The 21,997-nt window shown below is 41.8% G+C and overlaps 1 protein-coding gene and 1 pseudogene across 1 annotated transcript; both read left to right on the forward strand.

The window, feature by feature from the left end:
* The first annotated feature begins 2,140 nt into the window (after positions 1–2,140).
* Positions 2,141–3,960, forward strand: LOC120291302 (AAA-ATPase At5g57480-like). The gene has a single exon (XM_039308506.1). The coding sequence runs from the start codon at positions 2,201–2,203 to the stop codon at positions 3,884–3,886; it is 1,686 nt and encodes a 561-aa protein (XP_039164440.1). The 5' UTR covers positions 2,141–2,200; the 3' UTR covers positions 3,887–3,960.
* Positions 3,961–13,725: 9,765 nt separating this feature from the next.
* On the forward strand, positions 13,726–15,308 carry LOC104437372 (annotated as a pseudogene).
* The last annotated feature ends 6,689 nt before the right edge of the window (positions 15,309–21,997 follow it).

The following is a 21,997-nucleotide window of genomic DNA, read 5'->3' on the forward strand; positions in this document are numbered from 1 at the left end:
ATGAATGAGCTCTCGGACTCTAGTGCTTCAATGATATTACAACGATTTTTAAACGTAATGACTCATTGGAACCTTTGTTTATTGAGTGTACGGCTCTTTTAGCAACATTCGAGGGGCATTGTCAAGTTGGTCAAGTCTCCGAATTCTTTTATCTTACAAAAAGGAAAAACAAATACCGTAACCTACAATAATTGAACTATCGAGACTGTGCGGGAGACCGATTTCGCACCGTACATACTAAATTAATTATTTATTTTCGCTCATGCGGTCAAACATTGTTTCCATTGTTCTATATTTTCTTTTTTAATTACACAAAGGATGTGACCTCGAGACATTGGAACACCAAAAGACAAAATCCATATTGAGAGATTTATGTATTCATTGAATAATCCATTTTTCTTGCTCTGTGCATTCTAGGAATAAATAAAACAAAAGCAGAATGTAGGGGGTCGAATGAGTTTGTTCTTATTGCCTTCCCTCCATCTCCATTGAGCTTCTTTTCAACGTCTTACTCTTTAAATATTATGAGTCTATTTTTCTTAATTTAATCATAAATTTTTTAATAGTGTCCATTTAATCTTAAATTTTTTAAATTTTGTCGATTTAATCCTAAATCTATCATTTGGACAATTAGCCAAAATGACTACATTAACGGATTGTCAAAAAATTTGAGACTTAATTGGGAAAAAGGAGAATGGGAAATCCGCGTGTGGAGACCATTTCACACATTTCGGCAAAAAAGGGAGAAAACCACCCGTGGAGACATTTCCTTGGAAGTGATCTGCTAGTTTATTTGTCTGATGTCATTTATATTCTCCGCAAAAAAGAATACAAATATCTTATGATTTCTTTTTATCAACCACTGAAAATATCTTCTTTTCTTTCTTTTTAGGATGAAACTTGCGTTAATTTAGAAAGAAAAGACGGAAGGGTCAACATAAAAACAATCTTTGGTGGGAACGCGAAGATCGGCACGGCAGTGGTTGCGAGAAATTGTTAATAATCGCCATAAAAGTGCCTATATCTTCAAAAAAAGAAAAAAAAAATGCCTAGGGGCCGAGCTTTTTTATTTTTTGGTCTCACTCTTCGTATCAATGCACATGCGTGCGCGATACTCACCTGGATCCAACTCTAGAGCCGGTACTGTTCGGCCCTATCCCCCTACCTCGTTCCCCTCGGATCCCTTTGTCGTAGGGCCGGATGTCCTATATCAATCCCTCATGACGGGTCAGGAGAAATAGTTTGGACACGTGCCGTATTCTCAGTGGGCACCGGAGCACGACAGGAGTACCCAATGTTTTTCTCTCATCGGAGAGCCACGCGTCTTTTCCTCTCTTGACTGAAACATCGGAACCCACGACCTGAACCTTCCTGGTTGGGGCTTCCTTCTTTCCTGTTCCGCCGCAATAGAATATACCGGCGAAAGTTCATCCAAGAAGAAACACGACAGAGAAGAAACACGACCCCAAAGTCTCTGTCCCCCGCCCTCCACCTCCGTCCCTCTTTCTCTCTCCAGCTTTCTTGAGGCTTTTTTGTTTTTATTCTCTCTTTTTCTCCACGAACTCCCCATTGTCAACCGCCCTTTATTGAAAAATGAGGAAAGTGTCGCCGAGGAGAGAGAGGGTGTCCTAGTCACTACTCCATTCTTTTGAGGAAGGTCCTCAGTTCCTCTGATCTTCAATCAGATCACTGATCCCCCACTCAGGGTTAATTTATCAGGGTTAATCAGATCCCACACTCAGCCCAGTGGAGCTGTTATCCGTGCCCCCTTCCCTTTTTCAATTCTTATTAAGCGAAGGAGTCATTTCCAATCGGAGTCGAGTTCGGTGGATGGAGAGTTTTACTTGAGTCTTACGAAATAGATGAATTGAGCTTACGTCAACTTGATGCACCCTCGAATATCTCCCCACGATACTGACGCACGAAAATATACACTATGAAGAACATGCCGTGAACATTTGAAATTTCGTGGAATCAAAGTTGAAATAGTTAACTACGAACTATAGATCGGATTCTTTTAGTCCGAATTTTATACATTATTGCAGAATTCTATGGTTCGGTTGCTTAAAAAAATATACCCGGGGCACGCTTCAGGAAGGCCTATACATTTTTGTGGTCGTTCCATGGAATTGAGTAGTCATGTTCCTGGGAAATTCCACCAAGAAAAGGAAAAATGTGAAAAGGAAAGAGACGCACACTTATGGAGTCCAATGTGGGGTCGTGGTCTGCTGCTCGCTTTGAAGTGGACCGGCATGGCCTCTTCTCTCCCCCTATAGTAACATACCACAACGCTCCCCCCCTCCCATCTTCTTCATCATCTCCTTCTTCCACACCCAGAAATCTCCAGGAAAACCTTCACTTTCACTCACGAAGAATGCCAGATATGAAGGAGTCCTGGAGCTCTCTGGCCTCCCTCCTGGGCACCTTGGCCTTCTGCCAGACCCTCCTCCAGGTGGTGCTCCCGCCGGAGCTCCGGTATGCCTCCCTCAGGTTCCTGAAGCGGATCCTCGGCTTCTCCTCCTCCTACTGCTACTTCGAAATCACCGAGGCCGTTGGCATCAACGATCTCTACAACGCCGTCCAACTCTACCTCAGCTCCTTCCTCTCCGCCTCTTGCAGCCGCCTCTCCCTCAGTCGCGCCCCCAACTCCAGCTCCACCACCTTCACCCTCACCAACAGCGACTGCATCGCCGACATCTTTGACGGCGTTTCCGTCCAGTGGGAGCATGCGGTGACGCAGTGCCAGTCCAAGCCCTCCTCGCGGGGTGAGAAACGCTTCTTCACGCTTCGGATCAGGAAATGTGACAGGGACCGTATCCTCGACTCCTACCTGGACTACATCATGGACAAGGCCAACGACATCCGCCGTAAGAACCGAGAACGCCTCCTCTACACTAATTCGCACGGCGGGTGGAACCCAGTGCTCTTCAAGCACCCGAGCACCTTTGACACATTGGCCATGGACCCGGAAAGGAAGAGGGACATCATGGAGGACCTCCGTGACTTCGTGGCCGGGAAGGCCTTCTACCAGCGGACAGGCCGGGCCTGGAAGCGGGGCTACCTGCTCTATGGCCCGCCCGGGACGGGGAAATCTAGCATGATCGCTGCCATGGCCAATTTCCTCAGCTATGACATCTACGACCTCGAGCTCACCAAGGTGCTCTCCAACTCGGAGCTCCGAGATCTCCTCATGAGGACGAGCTCCAAGTCCATCATCGTCATTGAGGACATCGACTGCTCGGCCAATCTGTGCAACAGGTCGAAGGCGCCCCAAGACCTCGCGCGTCGGAGCTGCTCCGACCCTGGTGCCCCTAATGCCGCATTGGGTAGCGAGGACGGGAACAACAACCCGATCACCCTCTCCGGACTGCTCAACTTCACCGATGGCCTGTGGTCGTGCTGCGGGAGTGAGAGGATCTTCGTGTTCACCACTAACCACATCGACAAGCTCGACCCAGCGTTGCTCCGGAGCGGCCGGATGGACATGCACATCTACATGAGCTACTGCTCGTACCCGGCACTCAAGATCCTGCTCCATAACTACCTGGGCAGCGAGGCTGAGGACCTTGGTGAGGCGGCGGCGGCGAGCTCGCTCCGAGAGGTAGTCAAGAAGGCCAAGATGACGCCAGCAGACATAAGCGAAGTCTTAATCAAGAACCGGAGGAACAAGGAGAAAGCAGTGAGCGAGTTGCTGGAGGCGTTGAAGGCGAGAGCGGAGAGGAACGAGAAGTACGGGGGGTTGAGAGGGGAGCGCGAGCTGAACGGGGAGGAGGAGGAGGAGGAGGAGCAAGAGAAGAGGGCTCTGGAGAGCCCCAAAGATGGGAGCCACTGCGACACCGATTCTCGCAAGAAAGTGGAGGATGATGAAGCGGAGAAGGCAAAATGAGAGGGAAAACTTTACTATGAAGGGTTCCGACAGATCATGAGCATTCAACATGTTGGTTTCTTAGAAAGGGTTTGTTGGGGTGTCCAATTTCAAATCTGTTTTGCTGATGGCATGGTGGTCAAATAACAAATCCTGGTCCTCTATCGAAAAATCGGGTTTGATGTTTTCTTCTCTCTCCATGGAGAAGTGTTGCTTGGGGACTTGATTTGGGAGCTGTTGTTTTAACCGTTGTCTCATTAATCTGGAGTGTAATGGTGTTCGCTCCCTGCATATCCAAATCTAGCGCTTGCTAGGTCGCTGTTAATCCATTCTCATATTCGCGGTATCCTTGCCTATCAATGCGTGTTTTTAATTAGTTTCACTTGGTGATTTAACTTTTTGTAGATAGTTCTCTTTAGTCAAGAGTTAGACTTTGATTTAACTCCTAGGATTCATGTCCCAGGGCTTGATAACAAGGCCCTGTATAATTTTGTCCCACTCATATTGGGTTTAATTTCTCTCACTTTATCTTTGTCACTTGATTGTGGTTGTTTACTTATATGATTGCATATCCATGCATGAACATTGTTTACTGACATAGGATAATAAAATGGGAAAATATAGTGTGAAAATCGTTTTTGAAAGATTGGGAATTGATATCAAATGGTCATTAATTAAACAACTAGTATAATCAAGTTCCTGAATTTAGAATCTCTAGTTTGTAGGAAGTATTTTATCTCTCCACATTTCACTTGGCTCCTAAGCGGCCCCAAATAAGTTTGTGGCGGCTCCTAATGCTATGTACGATTTTGTATTGAACGCTGATAGGAGGATACAACTTTCATTCCCATAGGTTGGGATCCTGTTGCTTAGTTAATTCGTGTTCGTATAATTGGTGTAACGATGGAAAATGGTTATTCTTGAAAAGAATGTCGTGAACTGATGCATGAACTGGTGTGCATTGACTTAAAAGTTTTGATTTGACATTGGTAGAACACTCATGGAAGAGAGTTGGGCTTTGCTTGTTTTAGCGTTAACTGTACCGTGGTGTTGGTTTAACTGTTTCATGCAGAAATGCACCTAAGCTTTCCCAAAGTTGTTAGCCTTTCTTTCAGAGCATGGACTGAAAATGAGGAAAGACTCATGGGCTAAAATTCAGCTTTCATGTCCTAAAACATTCTCTCGACAGCATATGCAATCTAATGCTTTTGTCTTCATGGTGGTGGAAAAGCATTTGTAGACTCGTTGAGTCTAGTCCTAGCACATCCCTCATATGTACTTGGCCTGCACTTAAGTCCAATGTTTCCGACATCAACTTGGAATCCTAGATGTAGATGGACCGACAACTGCATGAACATCATTACTTCGAGGTATCCATACAACATATATGTGTCCACGATAAAGAAGACACCCAGAACTTTCAGCGGCTTGGAGAGCTTCGAGTCTCTATTCCTTTTTTTGCTTTCTCTCTCTTTAAACCTGGCACACGGATAGTTGGTTGTGACGCTTTTTCAATTTATCAAATCATAAACTTGTATTCATTTTAAAGAAATAGGTTATCTAAATATGGGCTTCATATACTTAATTTTTTTTTTCGGTTTTATTTTGTAAGAATGGCTTCACCTTTCGCAAAAGAAATATTTTCGATTAGATAGTTCGAAATAAAACTTCTATTCAAAAGCCGAAAGGAGACTTATTCTATATAAAGAGAAATAGGTGAGTGGAGAAAATTGGGTCCCTCTTGCTTACAAATTGAACTTTTCCTGCAAATGTCGGCTTAAGTGGGGTTGGAAGAGCTTGTCAGCGTGCAAGTGACGATGTTGCGATTGAACTTTCCCTAATGACAGAGAATCAACATATTGCAAAATCGAAGATCTTCCTCTCCTTCCATTTGTTGGTTATATATGCCTCGATGACATAAATGTGAAATTCAATAAACCTCCTCCACCTAATTTCATAAGACTTTCATCCATGGCTTTAGTAGGCTAGTGATGCACGATTATACTTTCCAACTTACTAGCTTGTAAGAGGTCGAACCCGCTCACGACACTAATGAGTGATTATTGTGTTGACGAATTAGTTCCTTGACCTCTAGCGCTTCGGTGATACGGCCCTTTTAACAGCGTTCAAAAGGCATTGTTCAGTTGGACCCATCTCCCAACTCTTTTATTTTATATATAAAAAAGTACCATGTACTTCATTAATTGAACTATCGCTATGGTGTGATAGACGGATTTCGCACCATTCATTCTCAATTAATTATTAATCGTCGCTTGTGCAGTCAAACATTGTTCCAATTTTTCTTCCTTTCTTATAGCACGAAAGATGTGACTATTGAAACATCGTAATACCAAATGACAATTCCTTATTGAGGTAATCATTGAATGATATATTTTTGCCAATCTGTACATTCACTTCTCCCAAGGAAACAAAGCAAAAGCAGAAGGGGGAGGGGTTGAGCATGGCTGGTTCTCATCGTCTCCTCTCATCGCCACTAAGCATCTTTTAAGCGTGCGTGGAACGCACCGGCCATCTCTCCTCTCACCTGACTTCTATTTACTTTTATTTGAAAGGACTAGTAGCATGAAAACCTCCAAACCAGCACATCTATAATAAATTTGCTCTGAACTAATTTTTTGACCATAAAAAATTCTAAACTAATATACTTATGATAAATTAATCAATTGAATAGCTTGGCATGGTCGGGACAGCACGAGCACTAGCTCCTTGCATTGCTTGCTTTAGCCAATTGAACGTCTTTTGGTATTGATCCTTTCACTCCCATAGCATCTCATTTTTCAGCATATCCATGTGTGGCATGGAGATACTTGAATAATTTTGAATGACTTGTCGGTAGTGATTAGCAAGATCAAGGAACGATCTCTTCTCTATTACCCAAATTGACAACTCTCAATCCACAATGGCCTGGATCTTGGCTGACTCCATCCACACTTGTCCACTGTTGACGATGTGCCCTAGGAATGGCACTTCCCGCTATGCGAAGGCGCACTTCTCGCTATGCGAAGGTGCACTTTGCTCATGCTTAACCTTTATGTCCCTAGCCATGTAGCATGTTGGGACTTCCTTGGAATTCACCGTCTTGAACCACCTGGCTACTTTCTCAACTCAAAAGATGAGTTTCTTTGTGGCCTCTTCCGACATGAATAGATTGGATGCCCTAATGTCCACGAGTACACTCATCATGGTTCCTTCGATCGTCACATCCAAGAACATGAGTTTTTTGGGCTTGTTTGCCTTCATGTACTTGATTGAGCTTAGGATTTGCAACGAACCTAATCATGCCTCCTCTTGCTTTTCCTCGTGATTCTTGACAAGCGCTACAAGTTTGCTTGGAGTTGGCATTCACAAGCCATCTGTGCATCGTTGCACAAAAACCACTTGAAGGCTGGGCATTCCTTCTTATGTCATCCACTACTCACTTCGCCTTTCTCTTAGAAGGGGCCACTAGTAGCTTGCTTCTACTTGAGCAATGGAACTTGCTGTGATCTACCCCACCAGTGACCTTGTCCCTTGATCGGGAGCTCGATTTGCAAGGGGAAGGTGCTTTGTACTTCCCAAGGGTCTCGGCCATGGACATGGTCGTAGAGAGATCGCTCGCATTGTGTCACTTCAACTCTTGTTTCACCTATGATTTGAGGCCACCCACGAGTTGCTAGTAAGCCTTCTTGTTGTTCGTGGATGGGATTTGAAGTAGCAACTCCAAGAATTTCTTCACATAATCCTGAAGTCCTCTCTTTTGCTCTAGGCAACGGAGTTCCTCCTAAGCTTCCTCTTTTGCATACGTGGGATAGTATTGTCGTTGGAGTTCCTTGATGAACACTTCCTAGGTTTGTGATAGGTTCACCACTCCCATCATTGGACCTACGATACCACCACAACAAAGCATTATTGATCAAGTACATAGTTGCAAAGTACTTATCCATAGTGCACTATTGGTAACCCCAATGGAATTTAAGTATAGTTCCATGTACCATAGGAAGTTGACCATATCATTGGCCATCCATGAACCTTTGAACTACTTTGGCTTCGTGGTGTCCACTTGTGGACTTGTTTGAACGGTGACCATCCCATTCATGCATGCTACTTCTACCTTGGTAACCTTTGCCTAAAGCTTAGTCATTTCCACGTGCATGGCCTCTACCAAGGCCTCCAAGGCATCATCCCCCTACTTGAGTTCTTTGGTTATGTTAGTTAGGCTTCCCAGTGTCTCCCTTTGGAGTTCTCCCAATGCATATCTATGCCCTTGCACTTTGGCCTTGAGCTCCCTCGTTCTGGTCTCGCCTCCTTCGATGATCACAGAAGGTTCCTCAACCATTCCTTGGAGGTTTGTGACGACATTCTCCATCTTCACCATGCAAGTCTCCAAGTCACCCATATGTCCCTCTAACTTGAGTTACCACGGCCCTTTTTTGCTTGGGTGGCTAGATTCTTGGAGGCTCTCCCACAATCCTCAGTGGCCTTTCCATCTCAATGCTCCTCATTGTGGACGGTCAATAGGCCAAAACATGGGTCCATTGTGTCTTGGAACGACCTAACTTTAATACCACTTGACACGAGTCAATCAATCTAGCGTTCCCTTACATGTGCGGCCTTAGGAATTTTTTCCCAAGTCAATCTCACTTACTCATGCTTATGAGAACCATAGATAAATAAATTCTAGAGAGAGAAGCTCTAAAGATTGTATTCACTTGTGAGATGGATACACAGGAGAGAAAGGAGGCCCTAACCATAATTGTATATCTCTCATCAATCTAATGGTAGAGATTGCATCTCCTCATCTACTTAATAACCCGCATTTATTACAATAATGTTAATTCACAACATTGCCCACCCTCAGGATTATTCTAGAATACATAAGAAAACCTTAGGACTTGGGAGATTCGAGGGTTTCTCATTAATGGATCAGTCACAATCTGTAGTTCAAAAACCCTCTTAGATCATGTCTTTTCTTTGGGCTTTGACATGGTGATGGACAAAGGACTGAGACGATAGTGAGGTGGTAGCGGAAGGCAATTCATAGGTTTGAACTGATGATGAGTCTAAGTTAAGTATGTTTGTTGTGGTCCTAGTGGAATGAAAGGAATGAATAAAGGAAAAGGAATGGGGAAAAAGAAATAGAAGGAAAAAGTAAAAACTTAAAATTGAAACGTGTTGCACTGTGAATGGACTATTGCATAAGTGACATGACATTGCAGTTGCATGTAATATTTTCTCATCTCTACAATCCACCCCACCAATAAAAATGTTGATAAAAAGTATGTCTCATAAAAGTTTTACACAAAAAATAATATTTACATATTTATATTTTTCGCATATTTAGGGATGTGATATTAAGATCATATCTCCCCCATTTACTTTGGTAGACTTGAATGGTGTGTGCATCAAAGATTGGACCAAATAATGTTCCCATTAACCACATCCTTTCCAATCCCATGGTCCCCTCTCAAAGACCTTGATACATCGCCCCTCTCTCTAATCTAAAAAACTTCACAAAACCCTTTCCCTTTTCTTCTTCTTATCTTCACTGGACTATTCTTCTTGTACTTAAAAGGATACATCATTTTAGCCAAAAACCAAAGCCGATCTCTCTATTTCAACCTTTCTTGAGACATTTTTGGCTTTATTCTCTCTTTTTCTCGATGGACTCCCTAGTTCCTACACGCAACTCTTTGAAACATCAGAATGATTAATGTAGACCAAGATTTCGGGGGAGAGGTATGAAAGTAAGTGTCGTGAATATATGTCCGACAAGCAAATATAATAATAAACATAAGGAAGGAAATAAATCTGACATCGAAGTTATGTGTACTTATTTGAATATCGGAACATGCATTCATGGGAAAGTAGCATAGAATTTCACCATGAAATAAATTATTAATATCATGAAAACCCCAAATTGATACCCTTATAAAAATTTATCATAAACTAATTTTTTAATATTAGAAAAACTCCCAAACTAGTACGCCAATATCAAAATTGTTTCCAACTAATTTTTTCACCATAGAAAACCTCAAATTGATATACCTGTGACAAATTTAGGATTTTTTTGTGATATTTACTTTACGGAGTGAACTTGCCACTTCACCGTGTGTCATCTAGGTTAGTAAATTTAATGATTAAATTTAATGAAAGCTAATGGAGGGTAAATTTGTTACAAGTATACCAGTTTGTGATTTTTGTTGGTCAACAATTAATTTGAGATAAATTTATCATAAGTACACTAGTTTGAGGTTTATTTATGGTAAAAAAAATTAAATTTGGATAGATTTGTCATAAATATACCAGTTTTGAGTTTTTCATGGTATTAACCCTAAAACAAACGATACAATGAAAATTACAATCATCAAAGTATTCATATACTCTCTAGGTGTTTCCTAACTTCTAATTACACTTAATAACCCATCTAGTGTTTAACCTCTCGCGATGACTAATGAAATTTTACTCAAAGAATTACACAAATTCTAATCACATGAATTCAACTAGCTAAAATTACTATAGGATACAATTACAACAAGCAAGACCCTCATGAGAAGAACTCTTTGCACAATTATCTTTTGTGCAATCTCAAAGTTCAATCTTTTCTGTAAGCCGCGAAAGCACATCCTACAATCTCCATAGCTAGGATTAAGAACATATAGATTTGGAATAGATTTGCAAATATATATTGGATATATAATTTGGAATCCATGGTTCTTAATACGTAATAACGACGATCCAAATTCAAGAGTTATTGTCCTCTAATCATTAGCTTAATGAAACTACTCTATGCTTTTAGCATTCAATTAACGGTTCTTATGTGAGAATAATTGTGTGTTAGGGTTAGAAAATAGATTTAAGCATTATTTATAAAGTTTTTAGTCATACTTCACTAGTTATTTCTATATTAAACTAATTAAGAAATCTTCTATTTTACCTTAGACCAATCCCATAAAATGATAAATTATAATATTAATCAATGTAGCTAAAAAAAACTCTTATATTTTCTCGATGCACAAAGGCCCACCTTCATCGTTAAGAGAACTCTATTTATAACCAAGAGAACCTTCCCATCATTTCTTGCTGCACAATGAAGGCTTCTTCGGTTGGTTGAAAGACAGCAGAAGGTAAGGTGGGAGCTCCACCTACTCTTTCCCTTTGTGCAGCTACGCTTGAAAAGAGTCAATGAGAGGGACAAAATAAGTCCACATCCTTCATCAATTATTCAACCCACTGACCCCACAAATAAATATAATATAATATGTCAGTTGCTTTTTCTGTACGAACAAAGGCCCTTTTTCTGTGTGAACAAAATAAGTCTTTCGGCGGCAATAAATTCAACGTCCCAAAGATTCCAATAATGTAAACAGGACATGGAGAGGGCGACAGGTCCCGTGCAATTGATTCTTCTTCACGCTTCGTGAAATAGGGCTGAGCGCGGTTCCCGGGTAACCCGGGAACCGGAACCGAACCGGAGGAGGGTCCGGTTCGGTTCCCGGTTCCAAGGGGGACCGGTTCCAGTTCCGGTTCCGGAACCGGAACCTATTTCGGAACCAGAACCGGAACCGGTTACTTAGGGCAGAAAAAGATCGACCGTGGATATTTTAGTGACTTGTATATGATGTTCTAGTTGAAGTTTGGCTTCGGCCTCTAAATGAAAGTTGTAAAGGACTTCTTGGAGTATAACATACTCAAATTTGGGACAAAACAAACAAGTATAAGTGGGTGAAATCGTTATTCTTTGGAAAGACCGGATCTGGAGATTTTGGGACCGACCCTTGATGAATGCATGGACTGTAAGGCAACCTTTTTGTCGAAATTTCACTTCGGTTTCTTAACAAAAGTTGTAAAGGACATCCTGAGATACAACATATAAAAAATTTAGAGAAAAAAAACAAGAATAGGTAGGTGAAATCGTGGTCCTTTGGAGATGGTTAGATCTGGAATTACAGTACTACGAACAGGGATTTTAACCGTCCATATTTAATTATCTAGGACGAATTTGACTTCAATTTTTCATGAAGTATCTACCTTATGGTCTTGGCTATCACATAGTCGAATTTCATAATTTTTGAAGGTCATTTGGGTATTTAATCGGAAATGTTTCTAAAACTGTGCAATCTGATGTGTTCGGATCTTGTAAGTTGCAATGCGTGGACTATATCATTTTGTATGAGGTTCTTTTGGAAATGTGTTCTGCATGAAATATCTCTCTTCATGTCTTCCCTACAACATATTTAAATTTCGTAATTTTTGTAGTTCATTTGCCTATTTAACCAAAAAATGTTTCAAAAACTGTGCAAGTAGAGAATAGGAAAAATTAATCGATTTTATCTTTTAATCCAGAACGAATTGGACTACGATTTCTTCATGAAACTTGTACCTCTAGGTCTTAAATACAACGTGTCCAAATTTCAGAATTTTCTGAGTTCATTTAAGGGTTTAATCGAAATTTTTTCAAAACTTGTACCTCTAGACATTCTTGTTCTAGTGGTGTTTTATTTCTACTTTCTAGTTTGCTATTTGTTTTGAAATTTCTAATTATATTCTATTATTGTTGTGCAGTGCGAAGTTAATGTATTAAGATAACATGTCAATGGGAAGTTACCGTGTAGTATACACGTACATTATAGTTTTTTTTTGGTAACGTGCGCATACGTTATATTTTTTTTTAGTAACGTGTGTGCATGTTATAATTTTTTTTTGGTAACGTGCGCATACGTTATATTTTTTTTTAGTAACGTGCGTGCATGTTATAATTTTTTTTTGGGTAACGTGCGCATATGTTATATTTTTTTTTTGGTAACGTGCACGTACGTTATAGTTTTTTTGGGTAACGTGCGCATATGTTATAGTTTAAATCTAAAAAAAAAAAAAAAAAAAAAACCTGTTGGAACCTGGAACCGACCCTGGAACTGTGACGGGGGTAGGTTCCAGTTCTCTTCTCACGGGTAGGTTCCAGGGTTCCTCAAAATGAGGAACTGTACCCAGTGGTTCCAGGTTCCGGACGGAACCGAACGGGAACCTGGAACCGCTCACCCCTATCGTGAAACCTCGACCCGTAATTCTCCCACGCAAATTTTTGACTTACATGCAACCCATTTCACATATTTTCAGCAGTCGAGCTTCGTTTGACGAGCTCAAACTTAATACATATTTTAACAGTGAAGTGTCGTGTACCGGTAGTTGTCACGGTGACAATTTCACTCCTTTTGAGATGGAGAAGTTGGAGGAGGACGCGCATAAGAGACCAATGGCGATGGCATTCATCTCTCCAAAATCCACTCCACTCCTAAGCTTCCCATGATCGGCCAATCAGTCCCACTCATCCTGCCCTTTCCCTTTTTATTCTTATTAAATAAATCCATCGTTCCGAGTGGACCAATCCATGTGAACTCGACCAACATAATGAGCTTTGTGTCAGACCTCATAAAATCAATGGACCAAGCTTACAAAAACTCGACACGCTCACGAATTTCTCGCTACAAAACCAGACATACAAAAGATCGAATCTTTACGGCATGTAATTTTGAATAGTTATTTCCAAACCATTGATTGGATTCCTTTAGTTCGGATTTTATAAATGGATCCTGCCGACAGTCGGACGATTATGGTAGAATTCTATGGTTTGATTGCTTGACAAATGTCCCCAACGCACGCTCTACGAAGTCCTTTTACATATCAGTGGTCGTGCCATGGAATTTTTTTTGGCCATGCCGTGGAATTGACCGGTCATTTTCTTTGGCACCTTCCTAGAAGAAACGTAGAGGAGACGAGGTGAAAAATGGACCCATCTAATATTTTCTCCTTATAAAACAAACTCACCCCCAGTAGCCCAACCTCTATTCTTCCTGATCGTCTCCTTCTTCCAAACCCAGAGATCTCCAGGAAAACCTCAACTTTTACTCACCCGCAATGGCAGATATGAAGGAGACTTGGACAACTCTAGCCTCCCTCCTGGGCACTCTGGCCTTCTGCCAGACCATCCTCCGGAATGTGCTCCCACCACAGCTCCGTTCCGCCTCCCTCAAGTTCCTGAAGCGCGCCCTTGGCTGCTACTACTCCTACTGCTACTTCGAAATCACGAAGAATGACGGTGTCAACGAGCTTTACAACGCGGTCCAACTCTACCTCAGCTCCTTCGTCTCTGCCTCCTGCAGCTGCCTCTCCCTCAGTCGCGCCCCCAACTCCAGCTCCACCACCTTTGCCCTCACCAACAACGACTGCATCGCCGACGTCTTTGACGGCGTTTCTGTTCAGTGGGAGCATGTGGTGATCCAGAGCCAGTCCCAGCCCTCACGAGGCGAGAAGCGCTTCTTCACGCTCCGGATCAGGAAGTGCGATAGGGAGCGTATCCTCGACTCCTACCTGGACCACATCATGGACAAGGCCAACGACATCCGCCGCAAGAACCGAGAACGCTTCCTCTACACTAATTCGCACGGCTGTTGGAGACAGGTGCCGTTCAAGCACCCGAGCACCTTCGACATTGGCCATGGACCCGGAGAGGAAGAGGGACATCATGGAGGACCTCCGCGACTTCGTGGCGGGGAAGGCCTTCTACCAGCGGACAGGTCGCGCCTGGAAGCGGGGCTACCTGCTCTACGGCCCGCCTGGAACGGGGAAATCGAGCATGATTGCTGCTATGGCCAATTTCCTGGGTTATGACATCTACGACCTCGAGCTGACCAAGGTGCGCTCTAACTCCCAGCTCCGAGAGTTCCTCACGAACACCAGCTCCAAGTCCATCATCGTCATCGAGGACATCGACTGCTCGGTCAGTCTGCCAAAAAGGTTGAATGCGCAACAAGCCGCGCCACGGCGTGCGGCACACGGTGGCGAGGACAGGAACGACAATACAATCACCCTCTCAGGACTGCTCAACTTCACTGACGGCCTGTGGTCGTGCTGTGGGAGCGAGAGGATCTTTGTGTTCACCAGCAACCACATCAAGAAGCTCGACCCAGCATTACTCCGGAGCGGCCGGATGGACATGCACATCTACATGAGCTACTGCTCGTACCCGGCGCTCAAGATCCTGCTCCGGAACTACCTGGACATTGAGGCTGAGGACCTCGGAGAAGTGGTGGCGAGCGAGCTCCGAGAGGCAGTCGAGAAGGCCAATATGACGCCGGCGGACATAAGCGAAGTCCTGATCAAGAACCGGAGGAACAAGGGGAGAGCGGTGGGCGAGCTGCTGGAGGTGTTGAAGGCGAGAGCGGAGAGGAACGAGAACGGAGAGTTGAGGGAGGAGTGCCAGCTGAACGAGGTGGAGCAAGAGGAGCAAGAGGAGCAAGAGAAGAGGGCACTGGAGAGCTCCGAAGATGGGAGCGACTTTGACGATGATTCTAGCTACTAGATATATTTAGGATGATGGTTCTATGTATCTTTGAAAATTGTGTGAATATCTTTTTCTATCGTACGTGTATTTATGTTATCTTAATTAATCATTTCATACTGCCTTTAATAAGTTGATATAATTTTCATTATGATAAATCAAAATATGCATAATTACTTTCTTTCGCAAACCATTCTTGCTTTTGTAAGAAAGCAGAGGATAATGAAGCGAAAAAGGCATAATGAGAGAGAAACAAATTGGTAAATCGGGGGAGGATGGACCGATGAGAACACGTATGGTTGTCTAGTATAAAAATAAAAATAAAAATAAAAATAAAAACCTCGTGTAACATCCCATCTTGTGTTAGGCGCAACTTTTGGAGATGTGCAATGTGCATAATGTGATATTAAGTCAATTATCTTATTAAAAAAGAATTCTGCTCTATAATCTTAATTTAGGGAACGTTATTTCTTAATTAATTTTAATCCTTTAAGGATCAGATTATCCCATCTTTCACGTGAAATCCCTTTTTGACGTAAGAGAATTCATTCCACAGTTGACCAATGCGAAACATTTCGATATCTGAAACTTCTTCCGACAAACCAAGTATGCATATTTTTTGTAAAGATTAAAAAAAACACGACAGTAAAAAAAAAAAAAAAAAAAGCTAAATGGAACAAATAAGAAATCATGAATATAATACCAGTCTCATGTTGAAGAGGCGCGCGGACAGAATGGCATGCTCCCTCCCTCTCATCATCCAACAGAATCGTCGGAGGACCGAAAAGTGGCCGAAGAAATCCTCCCCCTTCTCCCTGCCGGAAGCCAGCCGCTCTCTAATCAATAAGATTGGCCGGAACGGTGGCGTCGGAGAACCTAAGCATGGACCAGTAAGAAGAGATGGTCCAATTCATGTAGAAACTGGTCGAAGTGGCTGCTGAACTCCTGTCGAGGAGTGGAACCTCCTCTTTGTGCCTACAAGGATGTAATCGACCCACCCGCCCTTTGAACAAAAAAAAAAAAAAAAAAGGAAAAAAAAAGAATAAAAATAAAAGTAATTAAAAAACTTAAAAATTATTCACATCCGAGTCAGTCATGTCATGTTAGATGACCGGTGCTCATTAGACTATCATGTCAATGTTTCCTAATCAAAATTAACCAAAATAAATACGTTGGTAATTTGTTAAAAGGGTTAAGGCTAAATTGGCAAATCCTCAAAAAATTCATGACTAAATTAGCACATTTGTAAAGTTTAAGGTTGAATTGACAAATTATCAAAAAATTTATGACTAAATTGACAAAATTTAAAATTTAAAATTTAAAACTGACTTGACCTACCTACGATAGGTTTTGAACCTTTTCAACAATTTTGACAGTGTTTACGTGGCATACAGTTGGGAAAAAATAAAATGGAAAAGGGAACGGAAAGTAATAAATAAATGACATGGAATGAAATTGGCATATGGATGAGCGACGGGAATAAGAAAGAGTGTAATTTTACCCAATTTGATTTTATGCTATCGATGAAGGGGGCTTTTGAAGATTTTTAACCCATAAACTAAATATTATTTGTTTGAACTTCATCAATTGCGCGCGACAGATTATTTTAGGAGAAGGGCTGTTTGCGCAAGTAAAAGGCTTGGGCTTACATAAATATCAAGATAGCCAAGCCTTGATGCCCGTGGCACTAGGTTATACTGTCCTTTAGTGTTTAAAATGTGGGTTGGGCTTTCATTGCGATATCTCAAGATTTCCTTGTTGGAATGTGATTATCGGCCCACTTTCAAAGAAAACCGTAAAAGCCCATTACGATTTTGTAAGATTGGAATTGTGGGCCCAAGTAGCCCCTTTATTGAGTTTTCGGCCTCAACCTTTTTATTCAATTAAGTACCTTAACTATTAAGAATCAATTCAATTTTGTATTTTAGTTAAATCGAGCCCAATGTCATGTGTCTTTTGCTGATGTGTACTATGAACTTAGTAGTTTTCGAAGAAAAATAATGATGTCGTAGTTCTATGTTGGATGTGTAGTAGTGCTCAATTCGCACCGGCGGGCGTTGGTGCTACGTAAGAGGTTCTTTGAAATTATGGTTTGCATGTAGAATATACAAAAAAAAAAAAAAAAAAAAATGAATGACATGGATGCATCTTGATCATATAATGTGTATTTGGTGACTTGGCATAATCTCAAGACAAATGTTCAACTAATGGCGACTTAATGGCATACTTGTCCATGTTAATATCATTTATAATTTTTGTTATTTGAAGGACCAAACTGAGCGGATTTTCAAGAGTTTTAAGTTAAAAAAAAAAAGGTACTAGTGAAACAATGAGTAGAAGTTTAGTATATGTGGTATCAATACCCCTTAACAATTTAAGTGCCTCTTGCTTGAGAAGTTCACTATGGATGATCCTAATTTAATCAGTAGGCCTTTCTCTTCAGAAGTAGAGAGTATTTAGAAAATTAAGCATGATAACATCATTCATCCTGCTTAACTTGATAAAGAATATACTTATCACTTGCTCTTCCAATTAACTCTAAAGTCATGCTTGGTAACCGGATATAACCCTAAATAAGATATAGATTAACACTATTTGAAGTTTTGTTACAAATTTTGGATTGGACAAAGTCAGAGGAACCCGGATTAAACCTCGGACAAACAATCTTGGGTCCTTCGGATGGACAAAATTTCCCATCTACATTACATGTGAACTGAAAAGTGTGGAGGAAGAGAAGAAAGGCGGGTAGCCCCCGCTCCTGTGCCGTCAACTGTGGGAGAGAGCGATGTGGACGTAATCGGCCCTGTCGTCTTAGTGGTGGCAACCCCCATGTGGTGGTATTCGTTCTCGCAAACCCTTCGGCGATCACTGCACAGTGGTCACTGCGTTGTGATGAGGTTGGGATTTTCTTACTTTAAAAAAAAAATTATTTTCATTCTTTTTTCTCCGATATGCATTTTATGTTCATATCTGATCTCATATTCAGTCACTTGCTAGATAGAAAATCTCTTCACATGTTTGATCCTATATTCTCTTCGACAAAATGCTCATGGAAGACAGCAAGGCTCTCGCGAGTAGTTTCTCGGAGATCTAGCCGTCTGATTTGGCTGAAAGTTGGAGGGTAGGTTCCTCTCACCATCCTCTTCTTGTCCATCGAACAGATTTGTCTGGGTTGGTCTACAGCTTGAGATCTCACTTTCCCTATAAGTTTCGAACACTCTGTTTCGCTGGTGCGCTGGTAGTTCGAAGGGGACTTTGCTAGGTCGGTGTGGGTCTTGGGTCTTTGCTGGTTCAGTGTGGTTGTTCGGTGTGGGTCTCTGCTAGGTTGGGTCTCTACTAGTTTGGTGTGGTGGCTCAGGCTCACTCTTTTGGTTTGGGTCACTGCTAGTTTGGTTCTTCTAGTTCGGTGTGGCCCCGTAGTCGCCTCCGCTACTTTTGGTTTGGGTCTCTGCTAGTTTATGCTTGATTGGGTCTTTGTTGGTTTGATTGGGTCTCTGGTTCGATGTGGGTCTCTGCTAGGTCGGTGTGGTGGTTCGGTCTCTGCTACTGGTTTGGGCCTCTTCTCGGTTCGGTGTGGCCCCGCCGGTTGCTCTCGGCCGCGACTCGCTGGAAGCGACATTCATCTCGGTCCCGGTGTTGCTGATCATTGATGGCCCTCATGGTTGTAGATAGGCTGCATTCCAGGTCTTTCAGTTACTTCTTGTGCTATGGCTGGTCTGAATGGTACATTCTATGTGGCACCCTCGACGGCCCCGATCCATTAGGGTCGCCACGGTTCGCTTACCTTTCACTTTCCTTATTAACATGTCACTCGATACCATTTCAATTGCAAAATGGGTTCATACAATCATGGGGTTTACATTTTTTTTTTTGATAGGTCCCTTGCACAATTCATATACGGAAGCACATCTAGCAAACTCCTTCCCTATATTCAGAAAACGATGCACACCTACTAAATATCTTATATAAGTTAAAGCCGAACACGTTTATTTACATAAAGTTAGATGGACATCTTTAGTCGGTACATCAAAATGCCGTAGTCTTCTATACTGGCTACACTTCAAAGGATGATCGACATCTTCTCCAATAGTCGAATACTTAAAGTCCATCGATCAGTGTCGGCGTCCAAAAGTTCCTCCCTTTGCTATCCCCCTCCTTGCAATCATAACCAACCACTTGATTCATCTACTGGTAGCAGTGGCAACAGGGGTATCTTATCTAGTCTGAAATGTTATTCCCCAAAAGGAGTGAGTACAACCACTCAGTAGGTAAATGACTAATAAACCACTCAATACATCATGCCATGCAATCATCACAATCATAGCATCACATGTCATACAAGCATCCATGCACAACATACCATGGCATCATGCACATGTCATCATACCTCATGTACCGTCATCAACATATAGACATCACCATCATATCATACACTTACCATCATCATGTCACATATGGCATCATCCTTACCATGCATCCATGCGTGTAACATCATCATCATATCACCATATCACATGTACCATCATCATTACCATGCATTCATGCATGTAACATCATCATCATATCATCATATCACATGTACCATCATCATTACCATGCATCCATGCATGTAACATCATCATCATCATATCATCATATCACATGTACCATCATCATTACCATGCATCCATGCATGTAACATCATCATATCACATGTACCATCATTAGTACCATGTATCCATGCACATCTCATCATATCATGCATATATCATCATGCATAATTTAATTTCAATTTCATTTTGGACCGTCACATTTCTCTTTCCCGGGACCAATGTTTGCATCCCACATTCATCACTCGCGCCCAATCCTGGCATTGCGAGAAACCTCTGGCATTCATCCATTTAAAGCCACCGGGCATCCGACCCCCCACATTCCGGGCATCTCGTATCCCAACTGGCATCACGAGGCATCCCCTCGGGCAAAAACCTCCGAGGCTTCTGGCATTTACACTTCCTGGCCGGGCATCTCGCATCCCAACTAGCATCGCGAGGCATCCCCCTGGGCACAGACCTCCAGGGCTTCCGGCACCCCCAACTTTCTAGGTATCCTGAAACTCCTAGGGCCATCCGGCAATGTATCTCTATACATTCCGGGCATTATCATCCGCCACAACAATCTCCTCATTTAACATTATTCATGTTCACCAATTTCGGTCTCAATTTAACATGGTGTATGATGTAATGGAAATCAAAATCATATTCAGCATGGAATTCATACATGCATCTCAGTTCATTGTCATGCATACATCAAGACCTCATCATTCATGCTACATGGTACAATAAAATTTATGGAATTTATGCCAATTAAAATAATCCATTTATCACGCCCTTTTACATTTATTTAAATTTCCAGCTTGTGCCATTTTCAAAATACTAAATTTAATATCTATATAATTCTCGAAAATTATAAAAATTAAGGCAAGTGATAATCAAGACAATAGGATAATGATTCCATGCAAAATACATGGCCAAATAGAATTCCACACAAATCCGCAATTCACACAAAACAGCATGAAATTTTCGGATGAAATCAGAATACACAGTTTTCAAAATAATTTTATTAAAATATCCATACGACCTCCAAAAATTACGAAATTTTACTGAGTTATAGCCAAGACACTAACGTACATTTTTCATGAAGACTTCCAAGTCAGATTAGTTTTATATTATTTTCTACAGTCACACGAAGCTTCTGGATCTAACACCGAATCGTCCAGTGCATGCTTCTCCGAAATACTGAGTTTTCACCTACCTATCATTCTTCCTTTCCTCTGAAATTCGGATATGTTTTACATCAAGACGTTTTCTACAAGTTTTATGAAGATATCTAAGTCAAAAATCCAGAGTATAGTCGTCGTTTAGGTACATGAAGTCTCGGGTGTCCTATACTACATTTCCAGAATTACCGTCTCCAAGATTCAGTCGATTTACTAGGTTATACTTGTTCATTTTGCTTCAAATTTGAGTATGTTGTAGTTCAAGATGTCCCCTACAACTTTCAGGAAGAAATCAAAGAGAGATTATTAGCACAAGTCAACATGCAACCACAAATCCATCAAAAGGTCAGTGAAATCGTTCCAGATCTGAGGTCTTCGTAGGATGATAGTTTAACCCATTAAATATCCATAATTTTCCACCAAATTTTATTATGTTGTAGTTTAAGACGTTAGCTACAACTTTCATGAAGATATCCAAGTCAAAATCGAACTCTAAACATGCATGTAAGCTCTCAAAAGTTTCTGACTCAAACAGTTTATGCGAAAACATTCCAGATCTAGCATTTCCGTAGGATGAGAGTTTGACCCCTCAAATCTCCATCATTTTACACCAAATTTGAGTATGTTGTAGTTTAAGATGTTAGCTACAATTTTAATGAAGAGATCAAAGTCAAAATAGGACTCTAAACATGCATGCAAGCTCTCAAAAGTTCTGACTCGGACGGTTTTATACGAAAACAGCATGCAACCAAGAACAAAACACATAGCTTCACTCCCATGCCTCCAAATAATCCTAGATTCCGACCATACATACAAAACATTGGTGCAAGAGTAGGAAGTGGATTCCCAACTTGCCTCTAGACCACACGAACGGCGGCACACGGTGGCGAACACAGCGGTGAACGGCGGCTCCTCCTCTCGGCTTCTCCTCCCTCTCGGCCACTCTCCCTCTCTCTTGCGAAATCTCTCTCTCTCTCTCCCTCTCTCGGCCGAACAAAGCAACCGGCCACTCTCTCTCTTCTTCCCTTTTATTCCCCCATTT

This window comes from Eucalyptus grandis, chromosome 3 (assembly GCF_016545825.1).
Source record: "Eucalyptus grandis isolate ANBG69807.140 chromosome 3, ASM1654582v1, whole genome shotgun sequence".
Classification (NCBI taxonomy): Eukaryota; Viridiplantae; Streptophyta; class Magnoliopsida; order Myrtales; family Myrtaceae; genus Eucalyptus; species Eucalyptus grandis.

Coding starts and splice junctions, on each gene's coding strand:
- LOC120291302 (XM_039308506.1), top strand. CDS start 2,201: ATGGAGTCCAATGTGGGGTCGTGGTCTGCTGCTCGCTTTGAAGTGGAC.